This window comes from Scomber scombrus, chromosome 11 (assembly GCF_963691925.1).
Source record: "Scomber scombrus chromosome 11, fScoSco1.1, whole genome shotgun sequence".
Classification (NCBI taxonomy): domain Eukaryota; kingdom Metazoa; phylum Chordata; class Actinopteri; order Scombriformes; family Scombridae; genus Scomber; species Scomber scombrus.
In genome coordinates, this window is record NC_084980.1 from 18,935,852 (window position 1) to 18,959,397 (window position 23,546).

Below are 23,546 nucleotides of genomic sequence, written 5' to 3' on the forward strand. Positions count from 1 at the left end.
CAGCAGATATAAAGTAGACAGTTGTAAATATGCCAGTCTGGCATTCTGCTGACATAATCTTCCTTTGTTTTTGTTTCTTTCACTTGGCTGTGTAGAGATAAGGAGAAATTATGTGATGAAGAAACCAAGCTGGCCTCAAACATGAGACTTTGTAGATTTAGTGTGATTATAATGAACTAATTAACTACAATTACATCTTTCCTGCGGTGTAAACCACAAGCCAATCAGCTCTTGTAAATACAAAAAAGAGTCCGTGTGTTACAAATGTATATGCATGTATTTCATGTGGGGCAAAATGCCCCTACCATTTTTTAGACCTTCAAATTATTTAAAAATATGTAATTTGCTCAAATATAAATCTGTAAAAATACTCCTTCAGGTGAGGACTTCACTCAAATTGAAGGAATGGTTTGGCAATTTCTTTCCATAAAGGTAGGGGACTGTGTCTGATGAATGCTCTGTGTCTTTCACACTTCAAATGGCCGGGTAATAAGTTTTAGTTTTAGGTTCAATTGAAGCCCAAACTGAGATAACTTTGAGGACATCATCAGGTTTTTAAAATATAAAGTTCCTTCAAGAACCACAGAGGACCTTAAACAGTTTTCACAGAGTTGTACTCTTTTTCACAAGTGAACCAAACCTCATGTGTGAAATTGAAAAGTAAAGCCCCTGTAACGATTGTGCTGACCTATCAGTGAGTTCCCTAGAGTTAGTGACAGGCTGTGTGAATATGGTCAAAAACATAAACTTTACTCACATGACTTGTAGTTACTTGTTGCAGTTTTAACTTTGCTCATATGATCAGGAACAAGCAAACAGGATTGTATCTACACAGAAAAAACAAATGCATGTGCAAATAAATCTATGTATATTATCCCCTTCACATTTCAGCATCAGAGTTAATGTTTCCTTACCATAAAAGCCTCTCAGGAGAGCTCTGACATCACAGAGAAAGTTCTAGTCGTAAGTTCAGGAGTTTTTCAGGTTTTTGATATGATTTAAAGTTATTTAAGAAAAAGTTATTTTTTGTCACCCAAATCCACAAACTGAAAAAAGCACAGAATCTCAGGTGAGGTTTGAAAACCTTACAGCAGCGAGTTTCAGAACAGCACATTACCAACAGGTATCTGTACATTTATTGTGACAGTCTCATGTTAATTTTAAACCAAAATTTTGGTCACACATTTATAGTTAAGTAGTCTATCAATAAAATAAAATAGAAAAAATCATACTAGTCTGGTTTCAAGCATGTCACAGAGTCTCTGACTCTGTGTGTGCGCACATGTGCCTATGAAAGAGAAAAGAGAGAGAGAGAGAGAGAGAGAAGCTGTCTGACAAAAAATGTCCCTACCAAAGTTCAAACCAAACCACACTCTTGATGATAATAATGCATTCCCCCACAAATTAGTCTGACTATGAAAAACATCACAATTTCAGCAGAGAAATAATAACACATTTTTGTCCAGTCCAGTCAAAAACAATTTTAATATTCTCACAGCACACCTGGACTCATCATGACGAGTGAACTGTAGATGAACAATAAAGCAGACCACAAGTGAGCCATGTTACAAAAGGTCTCATTTATTAATTCATTACACAGCATATTTGTTAATAAAACATCTGCAAAAAATAAAATAAACCTCACACTCTAGATCCTGTGTTTATAAGGGTATGCGACCGAGATAATCTTAAAGCACAAAAGCCTCACTCAGACTTTCTTTGCATAGACTGCACCACCATTAGTCTCCCTCAGACACTCGTGTCAGCTTAACAAGCCCGCACAGTACGAAGCACTTTATTGACCCCATTTTAATTTGCTTCCCTCTAGAGTTTACCCATGGGCCTCCTCTGTTTGGACTCTACTTCTAAAATGGAAGGTAAGAGCATGATTAATTGTGCTAATTGACCTGAACTTGAACTCTTTTCGAATATGTTTAGTCATCACTCTGCAGCATTTCATAAATTGTTTAGTACAGAGTAGTTTAAAGGGGCATCTCAAACCTTTAGAGGCCATTATGCTACACATATTTCTATTTTCCTTGCGGTTTGTTTTCACGTTGTCAATGAAAACCTTTTAATCATATTTACAAGCTGTCAAGTCAAAAAAGATAAAATATTCCAAAAAATACACCATAGCTGATTTTTTTTTTCTTTCTAAATTGGTCCATAGAGTAAACAATGAAGAGAGCACTAGGTTATGAGCTATCTACCTACTTCTCTCTGGCGCACATCAAATTAACAAATGCCCTAATCCCTACAAGTAATCCCTCAAGTAATCGCCATTATTCATAATTCTTCAGAGTTCATTTGAATGTCAGTGTTTATTTACATAATCAAGTTTTGGAGGAGAAAAAAAAGCTATAAAACATCATGGAAGGCGTCTACTTTCCTAATCATGTTTGTAGATCATGTGGTAATGTCAAATTATGTTAGAGTGGATGGTGAACCTGATTATCAAAGTGTCAATATTCAGTCCATATAATAAACTCTACGCTTTCATACAGCTTTCATGAGCCTTTCTATCCAGTAATCCAGGAAATGTGCAAATTCTGACCTCACAGGTGGGTTTACATCATATACAGAGAAAAAGAAGTGAGTTTACTCAATATATATATGTACACACAATGATCTAAAACATTCATTTGATCTGCCAATGCTATCAGCAATCCTTTGTCTAATTAAATATTGTTGAATTCTGTATTGCAAGATCTGATTGATGATGCTATTTAGCTTTTAGTTGGACTCTTATTAGGCTTCAGTGGAATATAAATTCTACTGCTAACTGGCATTTGTATGCAGGTAAGAGAAATACAGAGAGCGTCTTACAATCTTTTACATATCCAGTGTCCATAAATGTCCTTGCAGAAGTTCAAGTGATACCGGCTGATGTGAAAAAAAGGCTAAGATGTGGTTTAAACTCCAAATCACTTCAATAAAATGAAATAAAAAAGCAGACTACCTTGGGAAAAGAACTGTGTTTTTCTTTGTGGTGTGTCAATAATAAGGATGTCTGAGGATCAAGAGGACAAATTCATTTAAAAATATTTTTTGAATCACACATTTTGTGTCCATCGAGTCTTTCTGTGACGTTAGTGGAGCTTCATGTTTTAGGTCCAGAAACCAAATGTTTCTTCAGAAATATCAAGTATGTTGCTCCTGAGGAGTTCCTTCACTGTGTACAGCTGTCCTCCATAATGTCATAACGTTGTTTTTCCAGTTCTCCTGTCCTCTATTTTAGGCCACGGTCATGACTAAGTTAGAGGGGCTCTGGAGAGAGCAGCACCTGTCAAGTAGCGTATTTCAGTTTAGGTGTCTGTGAATTACATGAGATGCTGGAAAGTGAAGGAATCCCTGTGGTAGTCGCGTTGCCTTGGCTCTCCACAAACATCGGGTCCAGGCAAGCAACTTTGGCAGCAAAAAAAGCATGAATACAGTGAAGCACAGCAAAGAGGTTTGAGAACTCCAGCTCCTGAAAGAGTAAAAAAATCAATACACAGTCACATGAGGATTAATATGTTTTTCTTGAACCTTGTTGCTTTGGGATTCTTGTTGAGTAACATCTCCTTTGACATGCAGTATTAAACACCTCTCAGAGTAAATTACCTTTGCTTCGATAGATTTGGAGTCTTGATTTTGGAATAAAAACTTGATCTTGCTTTTCCCATCATCAGATGATCCTTTTAGTTGGGAGAACTTGTATCTCCACAACACTGCCTGAAATGTAGAAATCAACAAGAATTTAAACTTTAAACAACAACAATTCAACTATATATCTTTATATGCTGAAATATAATTAGTGAATTCCTACTTGTGTCATTATTTTATGTATAACCCATACTAAAAATCAATGTGGATCTAGTGAGAAATGGGGCTGTCAGTCAGTTGTGAGATATAAATATGTTATTTTTGCCATTGGGAAATTTATGAAGCTGCAGCAATTTCACCTGAAATAGCAGCAGAGCTTCAGTGATTCAATTAGTGTTGAGAGGAATAAACAAAAGAAGCTGTGCAGTGAACTGCAAAGATAATCAGATTCCAGACAGCTGGCCACATAATTCATATGGATATGTATCTGGTACTGTAAGTAGATACTGCCAATGTAATAATTACTATAATACAAATATGATTAAAAATATGAAGAGAAAAAATGTTGAATCAATCATACGCCAGAATCCCATGTTTTTAACATTTCTTTCTCATCTTAAAAATCAGCGCAGAAATTCAGAGTATCACCTCTTCAACTTCAAGCAGTCTGACACTGCTCACCTCAGCAGAGGGTGATGATATCATTATCTCCTTCATGTCAATCACAAGCACTTAATATCAGATCTGTATCATGTCCTTCATGTTCATTTTGTTTCCTCATAAGACAAAACTCCCATGAGACTCTGCAGTGTTCCGTTTTATTTATATATCTTATATATAAAGTTGCTTTCCCCCCCATGCGAATGTGGCTCACAGCATGAGACGATTCATATATTCTGCCAATCTGGTGCATTTATGTGTCATCGTAGACAATACAGTAGATCAGAAAGTTATATCCAGTAGTGGTGGGCGGGTGTACACCTAAAGCAACAACATTATTGTTTTGAGTGTCAACACAAGCGTCAATTGCATCAATACAAAATGAAATTGGATACACCGGACATTCAATCACACTCTGGGGTACATGAACACTCTTCTCATTATATGTATGATTATGTTTTCTTTTCTTTGCCGCTGTTATATGTAGAGTAATCACCCTGTTAACTCAGGATTCCCACAATAAGCATTGTGTTTTAAAACAAAAAAATGTCTAATGTTTGGCAGGTTGGTTATGAAAATGTGTTTAAAAGCAGCATAATAATGATTCATTCACCTCAGATCATGACACATGGCTCTCTCCTGCATGATGTAATATAAGCTGGTCTTAATAATGAAAATTATTGGTGCTGGTATTAATATTGATGTTACTTGCCCGTGTATTATTTGGCATCAGATTAGATGATATTTTGCAGTATCAGCCACCGATAATAGCAAGACTGCTTTAATTTATAATGCAGATAACTTTTAAGGTCACATGAACTTTTTCACATTTGCGTGCTGTTTGTTTCTCACTTCAGTTCATTAATTCAGCAACAGACTCTCGAGTCTCAGGTGTCAGAGCTTCCTACCTGCACCTGAGTCTCTACTGATTAACTCTTCTGCTCAATGGAAAATGATCTTTTGATGTACAAAAATGCTGTGCTTTATATACTTTATGTCTTACATTGATTTAATGAACAAATTCTTTATCCATACATCCATCATCCTATATCCACTTATCCTGGACAACGTTGCAGAACTGAACTGCGGTTCATGCATTATAACAACACAATTTCATTATCTGTCAACAACAAATATATAATAATATGTGCATATCTAAAAACAAACGGCCTCATTCACAAACAGCATGTATGGAAATGTACTTAAATTGTGTGTAGGAGTCATTTAAGAACATTTATGGTAAGTGAATGAATAGATCATCTCTGCCTTTCTTCACAGTGGAGAAACACTTGTTTGATTTAAAATTATAATGCCTTAATTTGAATTAATTTGGAGTTTAAATACCATACTTAAATTGACCCAAAAAAATGTATCTATAATTAAGACAAACTTATTGCAGAATGAATATTCTGTTTACCATGCTATCATCAACATGGTTGCCAATTTAGATTTTATGATTTTTATTGGTATCTTTTGGCGGAACAACTTCTACATTTCAGTCGTTGCTAGGAAACTTCTCTCAATCCGACAGCTGCCCCTGTGTCTCTCTGCAGGTCTCTATCCAGTATCATGTTGTGTTGCAGCTGACAGTGTAACATCACCTGTAGACTATAATATTCTCCTCTTATATCTCTGTGATTGGCACATAACTGCCTCCATCACATCTTTGCTTTAGAAGGATGTTTTTTATAGAATTGTAGAGCAAGGTTTTACCCATCTAACACATCAAATCATTCCCTCTTTATTTCTGTGTCAGTGCAGAGCTGTACTGATGACATGTTAACTGGATTCATACTTTCTAATTGTTTCATGTCTCTTACTAATCCTCCTAAATTTCTTATCTTTTATTTCTGAAAGCAGGACTTGAAGCAGTGTTTTTACTATTTGGGAACTTTTTGCAAATGAAACTTGCTCACAAACGGAGCAGAACAAGTTATCTTTAGGGACATGGATTATACTAATGATCGTATCTCACAAACGCACATCTCTTCATGAACAGGTGACTTTCATCAGGCTGAGAGTTTGTTGAATCCCATGTAGGATTTCCATATTTTCCTCTTATTAATTTGTGCAAATACAGATATAAAAGAAAACTAAGAAAACATTGATGGTGTATGAACACATCCACTTATAGTTAAGAAGTTATGTGTTAAAATACATTAAGTTCAGATGTTTCTGGATGACTTAATTAACACCTTACATTCAGAACCCAAAAAAATCACTCAACTTGATGAAATGTGACAACTCCTCATTAAGCACCTTGTAGATTAAAAATAGGAGACAAAACCATATTTTCCATCCATGGCGGACTTGATTTACTTTATTTTCTCCTTTTTTACTCCTTTATTTCCTTTTTAGTTTATTTAGTTGCATTGCTGTTCTATTTTCTTCTTTTTTAAAAGATTTTATTTAGTCTTTTTTTCAAACATTAGATTGAGCCCAGTGAGTTCCATGCTTGGAGGAAGCATTAAACATATTTTAAATATACAACATAGAGAGACTTTGAGATTGGTAGTGGCAGATATCTAGAGTTTAAGGATCAGTATCAGGAAGGGAAAAGTTGAATACATTTTATACACTGTAAATATGGTACAGTGGATACCTTGGGTCTATCACTTCTGTTCTATGTACAAAATTAGAGCCATGGTGTAACATCTAATCCTGAGCCAGCAAACAGCAGCTCAACTTGTCTTACAGTGTTATATTTGTTCTCTTTCTGATTGAAACTAATTCGAACACGGGTTTTTGAAATTTGCCAGTAGCAACTTTTAATTATGGAGTAATCCCACCGCTTGTATTGTCTGAAATTGCAGTTTACATATGGATTGTGTTTTGTGCATTTCTCTCTGTAAACAATACACTGGCAACATGTGTAGCATCCTTGGGGGACATTGTTGCTTCACATTGCAGGAATTAGGGCCAAAATCTTAGAGAACAATATGGCAGCGCTTGTGTCCTGCTCATCAACATAATGTGCACCAGCGGAGTCGTCTGCATGGCTCTCAGAGCTGGGGAAAGGCCAAAATGAACTGCAGGCAGAAGTGAGAGGTTTGAGCTTGGGGGAAAAAGCTGTCAAAGCAAATATACTCATATTCCCAAAATGCACACGGTGCAGAATAAGTTAGCAGCACCAAAAAAGAAAAGGGAAGGTGATTAGTTTCATCACATTGTGTGAATTACAGTTGTTTGAAATAACCCACTGAAAGGATCTGTTTTCCATATTTTTATTGATGATACACTCACCTTTGAAGCAGCATCAAAGCACACAAACCCCATGCTGAAGTCAATTGTAAGTCCCATGAGGTGGCTCTCCATGATACAGGCATATGTTTTACACTATGGAAAAGAGAACAAGATGTTATACAAAGACACAAAAGCCTCTTCTGCTCTGCTGGAAATGTCATAGGGGCATTATCAATCTTTGTACCAAAACAACTGAGCTGAAACCTCCCGCTTGATTAAAATCATCACAATTCCCTGCACGTTGCCTACTGTTCAGGTGCGGACCTGTATCCTCTCCACCTCCAGGAAAGTGGCCATCTGAAAAGCCTTTTCCCAGATCAGCAGCTCGCACTCCAGCTCCACGCTGAAGAACATGTCCTCCCCGCTCTCCGTCTGGACGCTGAAGCAGTGCTTCCTCTTATCCAGGATGTCATTATCCTAAGATAACACAGTGCGGCTGCCATGCTGATCAGGTACAGATGGGCAAAGTGACGTAGAGATAACAACAGCAATGCAGTTTCCTCTGGCACTGAGCTGCTACTTTACTTTGACAAGAGAGTGTGGTCTTAAGAGCTCTTGAATCCTTGTACATTGCATCCCCAACACTTATATGAGGATAATGCATATATATATGCAGAACCAGACAACTCTCATGCAGCGTTTTATAGAATTACATAACCCTGATGGCACAGTGCCATAGTACAAGGTCAACTTACATCTGATTTGATATGTGAATCTAGATGAATTAAATTTGCCACATTACATTTCTAGATAATGAATTGCAGATAGATTCTCTCCATACAAGGTTACTGGAGAAAAACACATGCAAATAAATAAGTGAGTTATGTAAATGAAATCCTCAGATTGTGTTTTCTACTTCATTTTCTCTCAGTATAACTAGTGTAAAGGATGCTTCTCTTAATGCTCAAGGAAAGGCTGCCTTACCTTTAAAATCTTGCACATTATCTCGTACACAGTAAAGCTTTTCTCTGCTCTGGTCCAATCCCATGTTGTCACCTGAAAATGTCACAAATATTTTATGTTTGAATACATTTGGTGAATAATTTAAAGAAGTGATAGTAAGCAGAAGAACTGTACCTAAAAGTGGCTCATTTGTAAATATTTTCAAATTTCATTCAATTATTGATAAATGATTATTGGATTCAAAGCTGTCATGTTGCTGCTTGAGGGGAAGTATCCCTCATAGGTAGCAGTCTTTAGAAATAAATAAGCTTGCCGTGATGTACAAGCAGGTTCCTATATTCCATTCTCCACTCACATTAGCATATTCCATTTATATCAGCACATCCAAGCTGAGCAGGCAATTTAAGTTATCTATCAATCTTTTACTATCTCCAGTACCATCGACAACGTATCCCTCTTGTCATAATCACTTAAGTGGCTGGCAGAATGTAAACAGATTTAATGATCATCATCAATGCAACACAAATGATCACTAGTGAGCAGTTTCCTTCTCTTTCCCTTGCAGGAAGGCATTCTCTCCCTCAACAATACATTAACATCAAATGACAAATCCCCTGTTGGGTGGAACGACGACCGCAAACAAAGAAGTTTGATGGTTTAACGGGGAATCTGGTGTAAAACAAATGAGGATAATTTGAGGAAACTTACAGGGGGAGCTGAAAACTTGAAGAGGGAGGAACCCCTCAAAGCGAGGAACTTTGGTGAATACATTCGGTCCTGAACGGAGTCCTGCTCCTTCTCGTCAACCCAGCCCATGTAGATAATCTGCAGTATGGAAAGGGAAAACAAAACAGAGATGGACACCAGGGATGTGGCGTGTGATAACAGAGAATAAAAGTTGAAATTAGTGGTTGAGGTTATTGAAAAACTGATTTCATATCACGATTTAGCGTTTTTTACTGTGAAATCAGTTGAGAAACTGCGTAAAGGTTACAATGTAGTCCTGACTATACAACATATTCTGCCAAAGTTACAACAGTTTTGGAAAGAGTGGGCAGATCGATGCCAAAAGTCTTGCTTTGAGTATTGATGCTACCATCAATTGGACAGATACCAAAAAACTGCATCCGTCCCACATTGGATCATGTTTAGGGCAAATTACATTTCTTCTTAACGCTGCATTATTTGCTTCTGTGCTGCTGTTGTGTGCATGTGTGCAGCCGCGATCACTGTGTCAGTTTAAAGAATTCACATATTAAGTATTTGTTAGTTACCATTTAAAACTTGTCTTGTGTTTTAGCATAAACAGTATGGTAGTTAAAATGCCTTCACAAGATCATGGCACATGGCTATCCCTTACATATTACAGGTATCAGTATTGATTCTTCCTATCAGATTAGAACCAGGTTTTGTGGCTATTTCACATGAGATTTCCGAATCCATGTACTGTGCACCAATCAGGATTCAGCAGGATTTAAAATCAAAATGTGATCACAGTTGTGGGGCTATTTGCTTACATTATCAGCACTGTCAATCAAATCTGTTCAAAGCAAACCCTCACGAGTTTAAGAGTATTAACCTCTTCATAAATAACACCAGTTTATTTTAAGTTCCCATGTTTTTATAAGCAGTGCACATCCGTTCATTTATGGTTTATAACACACTACACTGTAGTTATAAGATATAAGGACATTTTAAGGGTTTATTCATTTATAATATTTGTCAACAACTAACATTTTATAGACATATTTTATATTATAACAACTGTGTTTCATTATATTGTCATTAATTATCTATTTATACACCAGCCTCCACTTACCCTCCCACAGGAGGAGTTATAGTTGTTGATGAACTCATTAATAAACACTTACATCTGCTTATATAACTGCATTATAGTGTGTTTTAAACCATTTATTAACTGTTTATGTCTGGCTTATAAATGCCAAATAAAGCAACTTACCAAGGATGTTTTTCCCCTTATTTTAACTTTGTTGCTTGTCTACTCGTGAATATTTAAAGTTACAGAAAAAAACTGTTTGTCCAGCAAATTAGATGCAAAAGCCTTAAACAAAAGCACCATAATAACAAGAATAACACCATACAGCAGTCCTGCTTGTCAACTTGTAACAATGCCCACAGTGGGTTGTAAGGGGTAGCTACAACAGTATAAATGTTATGGAAAACAAATCTCTATGGTGTCACAGTATCTTCATCTAGGCAAAAGATATAAAGTATTCAGAAGAGGGAAAAAGGAGTTTAGACCAACAGGGAGATGAAGAAAAAGAAAACAAAGCGACTGCTGCAAATGTTCTGAGAAGTGATTTTAGGCATGGACTGCATTCCACCATCACTACTCATTAAAGTCACCGTGATTGCAAACCAAGTAAAGTGTTTGCTTGCTTTCTGTTTGGAGTTTTCTTGACGGATGGCAAAACAAGCGAGTGAAAGATTCAGGACAAGCAGTCGCATCACTGTTTAATTTCTTAAATTAATTGTCAAGTGAATTCACATTTTTTCGTGAGGCAGAAACCAGCAACTGAATAAATATTCAAATTAACTGACTGAAGGCACCAAAGTTGTTTTCTGATCATTTCTCAGTGGAAAGATCTTAATGATGCAAACACTCTCCTTGTGTTGCAATAGCTGGCAAGAGGAGGCTGTGTCCTTTCTGACTGACTGACCTGGTTAGATTTTTAAGATAGGGATTAAAAAAATGAAAGAAACACAAATTAAAGTCAGCTAAAGCACATTTTTATTGCAAAGACAATCTAAATACGCAGAAGGAGCTGCCAATACAAACAACTTACCTGCTGGTTAACTGGAAAATTTCGGTTAATCTTCTTCACCTGTTGAATTTAACAAGAACATCAATAAGTTGTTAAAACATGTCCTGCTAACAATCATGTTAAATATGTCTGGGACCCAGTAGGGCCTCACAATCAGGCTGATGATCCTTCAAAGAACAAACAATGAATCACAGTATCCACACTAACATGTTCACCACAGCACTGAAGGAATAAGGTTAGACCTACTTCATTGATGTATGCAAATTACAAAATGAGACAGATAGTCATTTCCACGAGGACCCAAGGCTCTTCCCTAACAAAAAAAAATCCATTAAAAAAAATCCCTTTTTTGTTTGGTAATAAAAGCGGGAAACTACTGAGAGAGCAGTCAGGCTTTAAATTGAACCATTCTGCTCAGATCACAGGTATCAGTCGCTCCTAATCCACACTATACCATCAATAGAACTCTTTCTTAGCAGCAGAACACCAAATTAAGTAATTCACACCAGCTACTGTCCTGCTACAGAGGCAAGAAACAGTCACAGCTGCTTATTTTGAGATGTTCCTGAAGTTTGGGCCGAGACAGGAAATAAGAGGAAACAATGTTTTTTTTGTTTTTTTGTTTCAGAAGAGCCGAAACGAAAAACAGCCACATAGCTGTCAACGCGTAGAGAGCAGTGACAGTGGGTTTGTTCAGATCTCGGTTGTGAGTTGTTGTGAGCAGTAACAATCACTGCAGGTCTCACCAAACTCTAAACACATATTAGGAAAGGCTGTGGCTTCTTCTTCTTAAATTATACAACAAATCATGCACCTTTTCATGTCTAAAAATACAAACTGGGGAAACTTTCACCTGAGATTGTGGATTCCCCAGAGATGGGAAGTACCCGCAATAACAAACAACACTTACTCAAGTGCCAACACAGTTCTATATGCTGACACCTGATTTGGGTATTTCCACTTTGGGAGTCTTTGTATTTCTTTTTCGCAGGAATTTAGAGAGAAAAGTTGTACTTTTACATTTACGTAACAGCTATAGTCAGTTTCACCTTTCTTTTCAAGCTCTATCCACTGCTGATATCTCATGTTTCTATACTGTTATATACATATGTATATTTCCTACTATGCATTGTGATGTACCCCTTCATACGGTTCACATATATCCTATTCATACTGTATATTTGTATGCCTGCAGTATGTTATAGTTGTGACATAGAAACACCCACACACCCATCTGTACATCCCATCTTTTATCATTCGTGACAAGGTAACATAACAAGTATCCTGCACTTCAGTTCATGTGTTGCACTGTGATTTGTAATATAATGCAATATAAAGTTGTCAAGAGCTTGTCATCTTTTGAACGAGCTCTTTTCTCTGTACTGATCGGTTATCTTTTCTGTTCATTTTGTGTGCTTTTGTTGTCATTTATTTTTCTTTGAATTTTTCTAAATTATGTTTCATTCATTATTCATGTTTTGCCCTTATTTATTTGTTTGTTTGATTCTCTCCTTAAGTTGAGGGGAGGTCCTTCTTAACCACTGTCACATCTTTTTTTGTTGTCTGAATTTTATGCAATTTAGAGATAAATATTGTACTATTTTAATATTTTATAATATGAATATGCTTTAAATATGTTATCAAATAAATGTAAAAATGACATGTGTTGTAAATGTGCATATAGTTATGAGAACTTATAGAATATTTTTACTAACATGAATATTCTCTTTTTGTTATTACACTGCATGCTGCAACTTTTTAAAGTTGTATTCTTTCTTTTTAAGGTAACTATAAAAAACCTGTCAAGAGGCTAAAAATGAAAAATAGCCATAGTTTAGCTAACTGTGACACAATACAAAAAACAAACAATAAATACTAAATAAATTCTAACAGGCACTTTCTTTCTTAATGAGTACTTGTTTTTGAAACGTACTAATACTTGTTTGCCTTTAGTTTCAGTATTTAACCAGTTGTTTCACCTCATCACCTCATCACCTCAGTGTGATTGTACCTTAAATGATTACATGTGACAAATGAACTTAACTGAACGATTTACCTGCACTGAGTTGTTCTGTTTAGTGTCTGAGAGAATAAATTCCACTTACAGTGCAACTAACAGAGCAACAAATTGAGCTTTGAAAAGGCCAAATGAGTTGCACGTCGAAATTACAAATGCATCAGTCACAAGAACAGCTGAATTATTTAAACTGCTGATGTAAATTATCTCTAAAACAATTATGACATAAACCAAATGTGAAAAAAATATGCTAATAAATACAAGCAGTGATCACAATTCAAAGCTCACTGGAGGGTACACACAACCACTTAACTGAAGAGCCGCTAAATGCCACTGAAGTAAAGCCCCGGAAATTGCCAGAGAATTGAACAACACCTCTGTGACTCTTAGCACAAAGTGTTCAGGCTGAGCTTTGCTGGAAAAAAAGCTTCATTTCAGAAACCACTTATATTTAAGGCACAAAGACACCTGGTGCACCGAGCAGCATCCCTAAAGAAAATAGTAATGAGTAATGAGATATTTTAATGTAATTTTTACATCTGGATTAATTCACAATCAACTTCGGAAAGAAAAGGAAACCTGCAGCCTTTAATATCAGTGGATCTGTTGTGAAGCCATCCAGTGGGAGTCGTTAGGATCAATGGTGCAAATACTTTCCAGCATAATTTACCCATCCTTCATTCAATGACGCCTTCAAATGCACCACTAAACAAATTCAAGTGTGGCTTCATGAACACTGGGATCATGACCTCCCCAGTCACTAGACCTGAACATCACCCAACCTTTATGGGAGTTTCTAGAGCGCAGAGTGGGTGCATTTTTTTTTCTTCTGATGAATGGTTCAATATTTGACAACAAACACTTCAGGTGTGTGACAGCTATTCAAGGCAAACTGAAGCTACTCTGCAAGCAAAAGAAGGTCCAACTCAATATTAAATCCTTGAATATTATCATGTTTGTAGGTGTTTGTGCTGCAGCATTTTCCAAGGTTAAGGTACATTTATTTTCATGTTTCATTTCCTACAGTCCATCTACTGATATTTACATTGACTATTAAAAACAGAAGGAAATTCAAAGGTAAAAACCCTGCAAATACACTCTGTAGTTTTATATTTTTTAAAGATTTTTGGGATGCAGCATAATCAATCAGTCAATAAATCACTTTATTTGTCCCTAAAGGGCAATTGGTTTTGCAGCAGTGAAATAAAAATACAAAGCACATAAACAAACCATCTAAATACAATGTAAAAATGAGTGTAAACAACAGGAAAGCAAGTTAAGACTATTTAAAATGTTAAATTAAGAAAATAATGTACAATGTACAGTTTGTATCCTCTATTAACATTTGCTGGTTCCAGCAAGGTTGCTGCTTTTCTGTGTTTTATATTATTGTATTATGAATATCTTTACTGTACCTGCCTCTACATAACTCATACAGTAGGTTCACTGTGTAGTTATTTCCAATATTGAACTATGCAGGCCAAATGAGCACCTTGCCATATCAATACAAGAGAGTATATATTATATTATATTATATTATATTATATACAGAATATTATATTACTAATATTACTATTGGTGTATATATTGAGAGTTTAAGTGTCAATTTTCTAGTTAAGATTTAGTTGTGTTTTGCATGTTTTGTTTCTTATTAAGCTCTTGGAGTGTGCTAATGTCACACAGCCATTTCCCATTGTGATTAATTAAGTACTCATACACACACTATCATCTACTTTCATTTACAGTATTAGCTCTTGTTACGTTTTCCCCACAGAGTTTAGTTGAGAGATGGCAGAAGATATAAAAGCGTTATTATACCTGTTGTTTTTGGCTAAAGGGACAACAGCTCTTTTGAATTTTCGATTCATTTTTGAATTCACTTTTTTATTACAGGAAGCATATTGTGATCTGCCCTCTACACGAGGGGAAACTTGTTTATTGTAAACTGCAGTGCACATAAAATCCAGAGCATCAAATGAGAATGATGCAGGAAACATAAAATCCAGGTGATAATAGCTGATCTACTCTTTAAAAAACAGACAATTTTAGATTTTGACAGGTAAGAAATACATGTTTTAAAGCTTCAGCCATTTTAAAATCACAATATACACAGTAGCATTCTTTCAGCAGGAGTCTGTAAATCCTATATTCATTCATCAGGGTTACAGCTCAATCACACACCTTCGTAAATGCCAAGGCCAGAGTGAGAATTACACTTTCAATTGTTGAGGCCATTCTAGCAGTGAGTCATCAGTGTTATGTTTAGTACATCCCCTCACTTCGTCCACTCCAATTAACCAGGGCTCCATTATTCCCCGGAGACTCTCACACACACACACATACACACACATACATACATTCATGCAGCCACACCAATGGACACATGATAATTACAAATCCCTGTCTTTCACTGCTGCTCACTCCATGCTGTATCCATGTCATGTGGCAAAGTGACTGGTTGCATCTTTCCAGATGGCGGCTTAACCGAACAGATTATGCTTTCTTAAATCTCTTCAGTAAAGCATGGAAATATTTTTAAAAAGTACACCTATACTGTACAGCACATGCTGATAAATGTGTCAGTTTTGTATGAGCCACCACGCATGATGGGGCTTGTTAGCAGTATTTGTATCCAACCCTCCTGCTAAGCAACATCACCCAACTGGAAACAGAGAAACACACTTTTCCACATCAGCTGGAAACATATGTTCACAATAAATTTTAAAAAACAGCATCGTTATTTCTTACTTTCTCTTGGTTTCATTATTATATAATATATCATGATGAATTTTATATATATGTTTGTTTCTTAGGCCATTTTTGTGCCTTTATTACATTAATAGTAAGAAGAGAAAGTGGACACGCATCGAGGGAAAGAGTGAGAGGGGCTGACATGCTACGGAGATCCACTGCTGGAATCGAGCCGCCGACTTTGCTGTTATGTATCATGTCTCTTAACCAGCAGGCTACCTGAATTATACTTATTAATAATACAAGTGCACGGCTTAGCTGGAGGGAGTGGGTGTAGCACAGTGCCAGCAATGTTACTGTGACCTCAGGCTCTTAGAAATAAGTGTGTGCTTTACTCTTGGTGTTAAGACATTAAAATGTGTCTACTTAATGTCATGACATTTGCAAAGGGACCGTTAGACAATCCACAAACTGAAAGTCTGTTGCATTAACACCCGACTCAATATCTTATTGGTTTACATGAGGGATTGCGAGAGGCAGGCGAGCTAACAAGTATTATTGTTTCATACTTACATTGTGCTTGGTGAGACTGGAAATGTTGCTTGCTAATGCCTGAAGCCAGTCCAAGCAGTCTTCAGCTGTGGGGAACTGTATAACTCCACTGCAAACTCCATCCACAGCTATGACCTGGAAAGCATTTTTCCTAAAACAGAATATAAAAGATCAGATTTTGATGCTTGATTTTGCAATTTCTTGCCAGTTAAGTACATACTAGAAACATCTGGATGGATTTCAAACCTTCCGGGAGGCCATTAGTTTCCATTCTTTTCAGTAGAAGATGAGTAACAACTTTCAAAGACTGGAAACTTTGCTTGCAATGTGTAATTTCTTCAACTTTAGCTTTTTTTCCAGAGGGGGGGGGGGGTTAAAGCTTTTATCATACGCCATTATTCCATTTCATTTCATGCCAGCTTGAAAAACTCAAGGCAGACTCTTAGAAAATGTTCTTTGCTCTGGGAATCATCTGAGAATTGAATGTTGCTGGCTGCTAAAAAAAACACTTCTTTTATGAGCTTTTATGTTAGTAGAAAATAAAACCTGTAGGACAAACTACAAGCTAACACGGATGTGGTGACATGAAAAATGTGAAAACGGATGCTTTTCAGCAGCTGAATGTCAAATCTTGTATGTCTGAGCATCCTTAAATGTACCAAGTTTTCTGAGCAGAGCTTACTCACTGTTTCATGACCAAAATAATAATAATAGTAATAATTTAGTAGCTGTTCTAAAGCTTTCTATTATATCACATTCTTCAGCAGATGGAGTTTGCCAAGTTGTTATGAATTTGTATGATACAACTGAAACGTCCAGAAAAGCTACTAAAAGGACCGTTCAGTCTGTTTGCAAGATTAAGAATTTATTTTTAATCTCAGAATAAATGTAAACTCTATCATTTAAGTGCAATATATTCTTCATTCTTATTTGTAAAATAAACTGAAACCAATGTCTGCAAATGGCTGTTTAATTCAAAAATGTCTTCTGTCATTTTTCTGTTAATGGGCTAAAAGATGCCAAACCACAAGTGTGGTCCATTAAGGCTCAATGCACAAGATTATTGTTTTTTATCAACCACAGTGTAGCAAGGATGGACATGTATTTATTGACAGCTTAATGGCTTTTACATCAAGCATCCACTATTCAACATATCTGTTCAGTAGAAAGATGCACAAGTGCATTTTATTGCAGACCTGATTTGTATTTTAAATGGTGTTTAAAGGGATACACTAAATAGCAGAAAAGCATATTTTCACAGATGGGGCATGGCAATCTGCTCATATTCCTCAAGCATTAAATGATCTCAGCACCAACATCCTGTAGAGTCTCATTGGGAGACACCAGCTCAGCGAGTGCGAACAGATGCCACCGACCATCCAAGATGAAGTCCCGCAGCTCACCTGCAGACGTCAGAGCCCGGCATGTGCTGTGACAGGCGTGAGTGGAGCAGTGGAATTAGGCGTAGGTCCACCCATCTCTTCTCCCAGCGAAGCCCTGGGGACGTGGGCCAGGACGAGCAGGACAGCGTGTCCTGCAGAAGTGTTAAACACAATTTAGAGGAGCTTGTCGCACATTTCAATTCAATTCATCTTGCTGCTGCTGCCGCTGCTTTTGCATGTGTCTCAGGCAGGCGATGAGATTGCAAGCTGCAGAAAAAGCTCAATCACCCTCCTTAAAAGATAAATAGAGCACCCTGGTTTTCAGTGAGCAGTGACACTTGCATGGAAACAACTTTCTGGCAATGTGAACACTGCTGCATAGTAACAGACGGACAGTTATAGAATCAGACAGTCAAGAAGAGGCTAATGAACAAGTACCGTGTTGTTAGGATGGTAGTTCAAGTGCAGGCCACTATCACACAGAGGGGAGGAGGTCCCGCTACTCTGGTCACTGGGAATACCTGAAAGAACGACAGAGACACACAGGAAAAGAAAACCCAAATAAATCCTCAAAATTTAGAGAAACACCTATCTACCACTATCTATTTCAAGGTTTACGACTGCAGTGAATCACAGACACATCAACACAAGTGTGTTACTTTGTTCTTCTGCACTGTGCCAATTTGTATTCAGTTGGCTGGTTGGATGGCCAGTCAACCTGGCCCATATACGTGTATGAAAGGATTTTATAAAAGCTTTCATGTCTGATGACAGGCTGAAGCTTTCCCATGCAAGAGCAATCAATTGCACCACAATGAGCAACGTCACGTCTTTCAGTTTAGCCTTAAGCATCTTTTGTTTAGCTTGAAATGTGTCCTCCTTTTCTTATTTTTCTTTCTTTAGCAAAGTAGCATCTTTATTTAGTACTTGTCAAGAAAAATGTTGCCGAATTTAATGTTTTTATTTTTCTCAAAGTGGGTCTTCAGTCTCAAGCTGGTTGTCACCAGGACAACCAATCCTAAACAGAAACAGCTATAAATACTCTTTTCTATCCTCTTCTATAAAAAGTCTAATTATTTAGCTCAAAGTGGCAATTATATAATTTAAAAGTATGGTCTCTGCAGAGGTTTCTCACATGTGCAGTCCTCACACAGGGGCAGTTTCAGAAAAGCTGGAGTCTTCTTTAGGAACGAGACAGTAAGAGTCACTTCTTCACCAGCATTTCTCAAAACCTGGACCTGGAAGGTAAAAACAAGTGAATCTTTTTTTTACTTGCAGGAGCTGCAAACGTTACGATTTTCTGCTGATTGTTTGCTGTGATGAGTCAAGGTGTGCCAATGTTCGCTAAGAATGGAAAGCCAAGATAATGGATTTACAGACTTGAAGTTATGCTCCTTATACACATATTTCTTGCAGTCACATTTAAAAAGGGATGAAACAGAAAAACTGGCTTTTTTATGTCATAAAGATACAAATCATAAAGTGAGACAAGATAAGCTGTTGAAAGAGCTGTTGCGGTGTAAGAAAATATGAGATATGAGCTGACAGCTTACCACTTCCTCGTGGCGATAGCTTCTCACGTTTATTCCATTTATCTAGAAACAACAGTAACACAGTTGCCCTAAATAATACTGCTGGCATCATATCACTGTAGCTCTATCTTCAAAATGATTAATGAGGCAAGCACAGTAACTGCTATGGCGTCTGCACTGAAAACTGCAAACAGGAGAGTCACATCCACAGTTGCTATGAATACAGAACATCCTTGTCTAGCTTGTAAATGTTTTCTCTGCATCATATGAGCGAGACAACAGGGGGGATGTTTTTTTTTTCTTCTTCTCTTTTTTTGCAAAAATTCATGTTACAAATGTAAGACAATCGCATAATTATCCAACACAGTTTTGGGGGCACTTGGCACATGAATTATTAAAGATACAATATGTTTAATTTTTCAAAATAAGATGAGATGAGCAGACAGGCAAGTGTGATTTTGGCATTTTACCTGAAGGATGCCATCTCCAATGAAAAGCAGCCCAGAGAGTTCAGCTGGAATCAGAAAATCACTTTAATAGAAAATGCAATCGGAGAGTAAAAATGTAAAAACTTGGCTAAAAATTGTAATATACCCTTTTGTTCTTTTGATATTTTTGATATCACAACAGGGATGTTATGCTCTGCTCCGCCCTGAGAGACAAATTCAAAAGTATCACAAACACAAAACAAACACAGCGGATGGAAAACGATCAATAACACTTGTTCAGACTTAATTTAAAGAAGTTGGGGGGAGCGGCCTAATCAGTTGGGATCTAAATTACCTTGATGCTCAGACCAAACCCTCCAATCGTCTGCCTCCTGATCGTTACAGTCCTCTCCTGGAAGAGATTCAGTAAGAGGGAAGAAATTTGTTTTTGAACCAGAGGGGAGGGCAGTTTCTGTCAGAAATAAAACTGAATCACAATAAAATAATAACAACTCAGACCAAATAACGCAAGATAAAATCAAAAAAAAAAGTGAACTTACACATCCTTGTTAGATTTAAAACTATCACCATACATATTTTCTTTGATTGTTAATACTATTGTTTTAGTGTAAATGTATTGTGATCTTAACGTTATCATTCTAATGTTGGTTGAACAAATAAATAATTGTGAACAACATGTAATTAAAAACCAACTAAATTAATGATAGGAATATACCGTTTAGAAGCATATTTATTACCAGAAGATTGATACTACTCATGTCTGAAAGTAAATATGCAGCTACAGCCAAGAAGCAATTAGCTTAGCTTAGCAAAGACTAGAGAAATGGGGAAACTCGGACTGGCTCTATCCACAGTTCAAAAATGCACCTACCAACACATCTAAAACTCATGAAGAGGTTATATAACCAATGCACACACATAAATGGGGGAAAAAGAGTTGTTTAAGGAGGTGTTACATGCTTTATCGTCTAGCACTCTGTTAGCACACAGATGTATTCATCAGTTGTTGTTTTTTAAATCATGATTTCTGTCATATTACAGAGCCTTAAATGTACAGTATATTGTTGTTATCGACCACTCAACTGCAACAGAGTGTCATCACCAACATATACAGATTCTTTTTTTTAACTTATTTTGCTTTGGCCATGCATTTTATTCACTTTCCATGTTTCTATTATACTCTATGGATCGTTGCATTGTTTTTAACCAGGTATTGATGCTATAATTGTTTTTGTTTATTGTTTTTTTTTCATTGCTTGGTGTAGTCTGTTGTATAGTATACAGGTGTAGTTTCATGTTGTGAAATTGAAGCTCATGACTGTAATGTTGCATTTTAAATACATTTAATGATGTCAGTGTGTGAGAAATCCACACCATATTTTAAATGTAAAAGTTAAATTGGTCACCAAAGGTGAAAAAAAACCCAGTTGTATTAGCATACCCATGTCTTTGCACTTTTTGTTAATTAGTTGTTATGTTCCTGAGAAAACAAGTGCTTCCCCCATTTGTCTTTGAAGATTTTTTATGTTATTAAATGAATAATGCTATTTTGGGAAAGGTCACTGACTTGAGGGCTCAGTGGAGTTCAAAAAGAAAAAAAGTAACAGTGAATTTAACTGTGTGACCCGAAGATGATAATCTATACAAAACGATCCAGAAGGTGAAACACTATTTAATAGCAACATTTAATTTATGATTTACCATTTTTCTGACAGACTTGACATTACTGCAGACATTCAGAGTATCTTTGTGCTGTAACCTTCAGTTATGTGGCATCGATTTCAATTTATTTTAAGTGTAGCCATTCAGTAACAAGTGAGACAGATTGGGTTACTTACACTTGAATAAAAAGGCTCTCCTGACACGCAGATGACATCTTGTTCTTGAATGGTCAGAATATCTTTTGCCAAGTGTAGTCGAATATTAAACGGCTCCTCATTACCTTCTTGCATCAAATAAATCCCAGTCTTTGTCTGCAAACAGTCAGAAAGATAAGATCATTCCTTATCCCCCCATGACTAAATTAAATGGCCATGAAATGAAATGTCATTGAGAATACTCGTTGAAGAATGAACAAGGAAATTAGGAGATTTTGGAGATGTCTGTTGTTTTAATGTTACTTCTTTCCTTGTTAATGCTAATGTTGGAACAAGTAACCTGCTCTCTGAGTAATAAACACACATTAAAACCTAAAAAAAAACGTGAGAAAACTGTTGATTGATGGTTGTCAACATGAGAAGACAAGCGGCTATTTGTGAGTTGTGATAAGATTTTGTGTCATCGCTGCACTTCGTATACATCCATGTTGAAAGAGAAAAAAACATTGCTCAAATTATATGATCTCATTTATTCTAACTGTAAGGTGGATGAACCAGTAAAATTAAGCGGCTGGAATCACGCTTAACCCTCTACATTTAAATTTCCTTGCATCACACGACAGACTGTGAGGACTGTGTGTGTTTCCAATGATCCATTTACAACATGCTAATCCGCATAAATTTGCATTCTGCTATCCTTCCCCATCCCTGGCTAATTGCAATGCCTCTCCTGTCCTTGACTTAAAAAGGTCTAAATAAAAGAAGCACCTTCACCTGACAAGACTGCTAATCGAGAAAAAGCCACCAATGTCAGCATCCTTGTCACCCAGGATATGCCAGTCATCAGTTAACAAGTCAGCGCTGCGTGGTTGCTATTCTTAGAAAGAGTATCCCAACTGTAGGTCAAACTTAAATCAAAAGTCAGTTTATGGAGCATATTATATTTCACCCGTAATGATGAACGTGAAGAAATGAGCCTCTGCCTGCAGCTGCAGCTATGAGAAATAAAATTAGGGGCACATTAATTCACATTATTTGAAGAAATGTGTGTGCGTCTGTGAGAGTCATTAGCTGAGTAAAATGAGGGCAGCAGTGCCATAACTGTACATAGCTGGGTCAGACAGCGTCTCACGTGGTCAGGCATTGTTTGACCTGTTGTAGCGCTTGGATTGTACATAATTGGTCTTATCTCTAATCCCATTTTATGTTTCACTATTACTCTCTGCTCCTAATCCCCCTCCACAATTATCTACATCATCATCTTTGATCAGATAGCACACACGTGACTATTTACACTGCCGACAACACCAGATATGCAACAAGGACATCTCTTTCTAACCACGTGCTCTCAGATATATTGCTATGTTAAATCATTTCAGGCGATTGAAAATGCGCAAGGCACTTTCTGTAATCACACTCAATTCACTGCCATTGATTGAATCCTACCAACCTCTTCATTTGAAGTCTTGAAATCCATGTGCTACTATGCAGTGAGGGATACTGCAATGGAGAAAAACAAGATTGAGTTAGACAGTGGAGGCAAATATATGACTGACTCGCTGCAGCAAAACTATACAGCCGATTTAAACTACCATTGTTAGCTGCCTGCCTGTTTTCATTATGGTCCTGCCTTTCTCGTATATAACTTAGACGATGGAGAGAAAGGATTTTTCATTGCAATGTGACTTAACTGAACTGCTCAGGGGGAAAAAAACCCCATTGAACAATCTTGGGAGAAAACTGGAGGCCATTAAGCAGCAATGAATAATTCATTAGCTAAAGGTGAGAAACCAAGTATCCTAATAAATGTTTCAATATCTAATCCAGTGCTCCCAGAAATGAACTGTGTTACCATATCTGATGACTTGTCAGAGAGAGTGTAAAATTGAGTCACAGCCGGAGGAGCTGTGGAGAAAACGCCCCAGTAAA

General features: G+C 36.8%; 1 protein-coding gene across 1 annotated transcript; it reads right to left on the reverse strand.

Moving 5' to 3' along the window:
* Positions 1–3,286: 3,286 nt before the first annotated feature.
* Positions 3,287–23,094, reverse strand: sntg1 (syntrophin, gamma 1). Its single transcript, XM_062429216.1, has 17 exons — positions 23,068–23,094; positions 21,639–21,773; positions 20,135–20,191; positions 19,946–20,003; positions 19,822–19,865; positions 19,373–19,414; positions 18,955–19,057; positions 18,258–18,340; positions 17,841–17,971; positions 16,459–16,588; positions 11,199–11,237; positions 9,100–9,216; positions 8,413–8,484; positions 7,753–7,905; positions 7,489–7,581; positions 3,604–3,714; positions 3,287–3,469 (listed from the first exon to the last, which is right to left on the reverse strand). Exons 1-17 carry the CDS (start codon positions 23,092–23,094, stop codon positions 3,287–3,289), a joined length of 1,578 nt encoding a protein of 525 aa, XP_062285200.1.
* Positions 23,095–23,546: the final 452 nt, after the last annotated feature.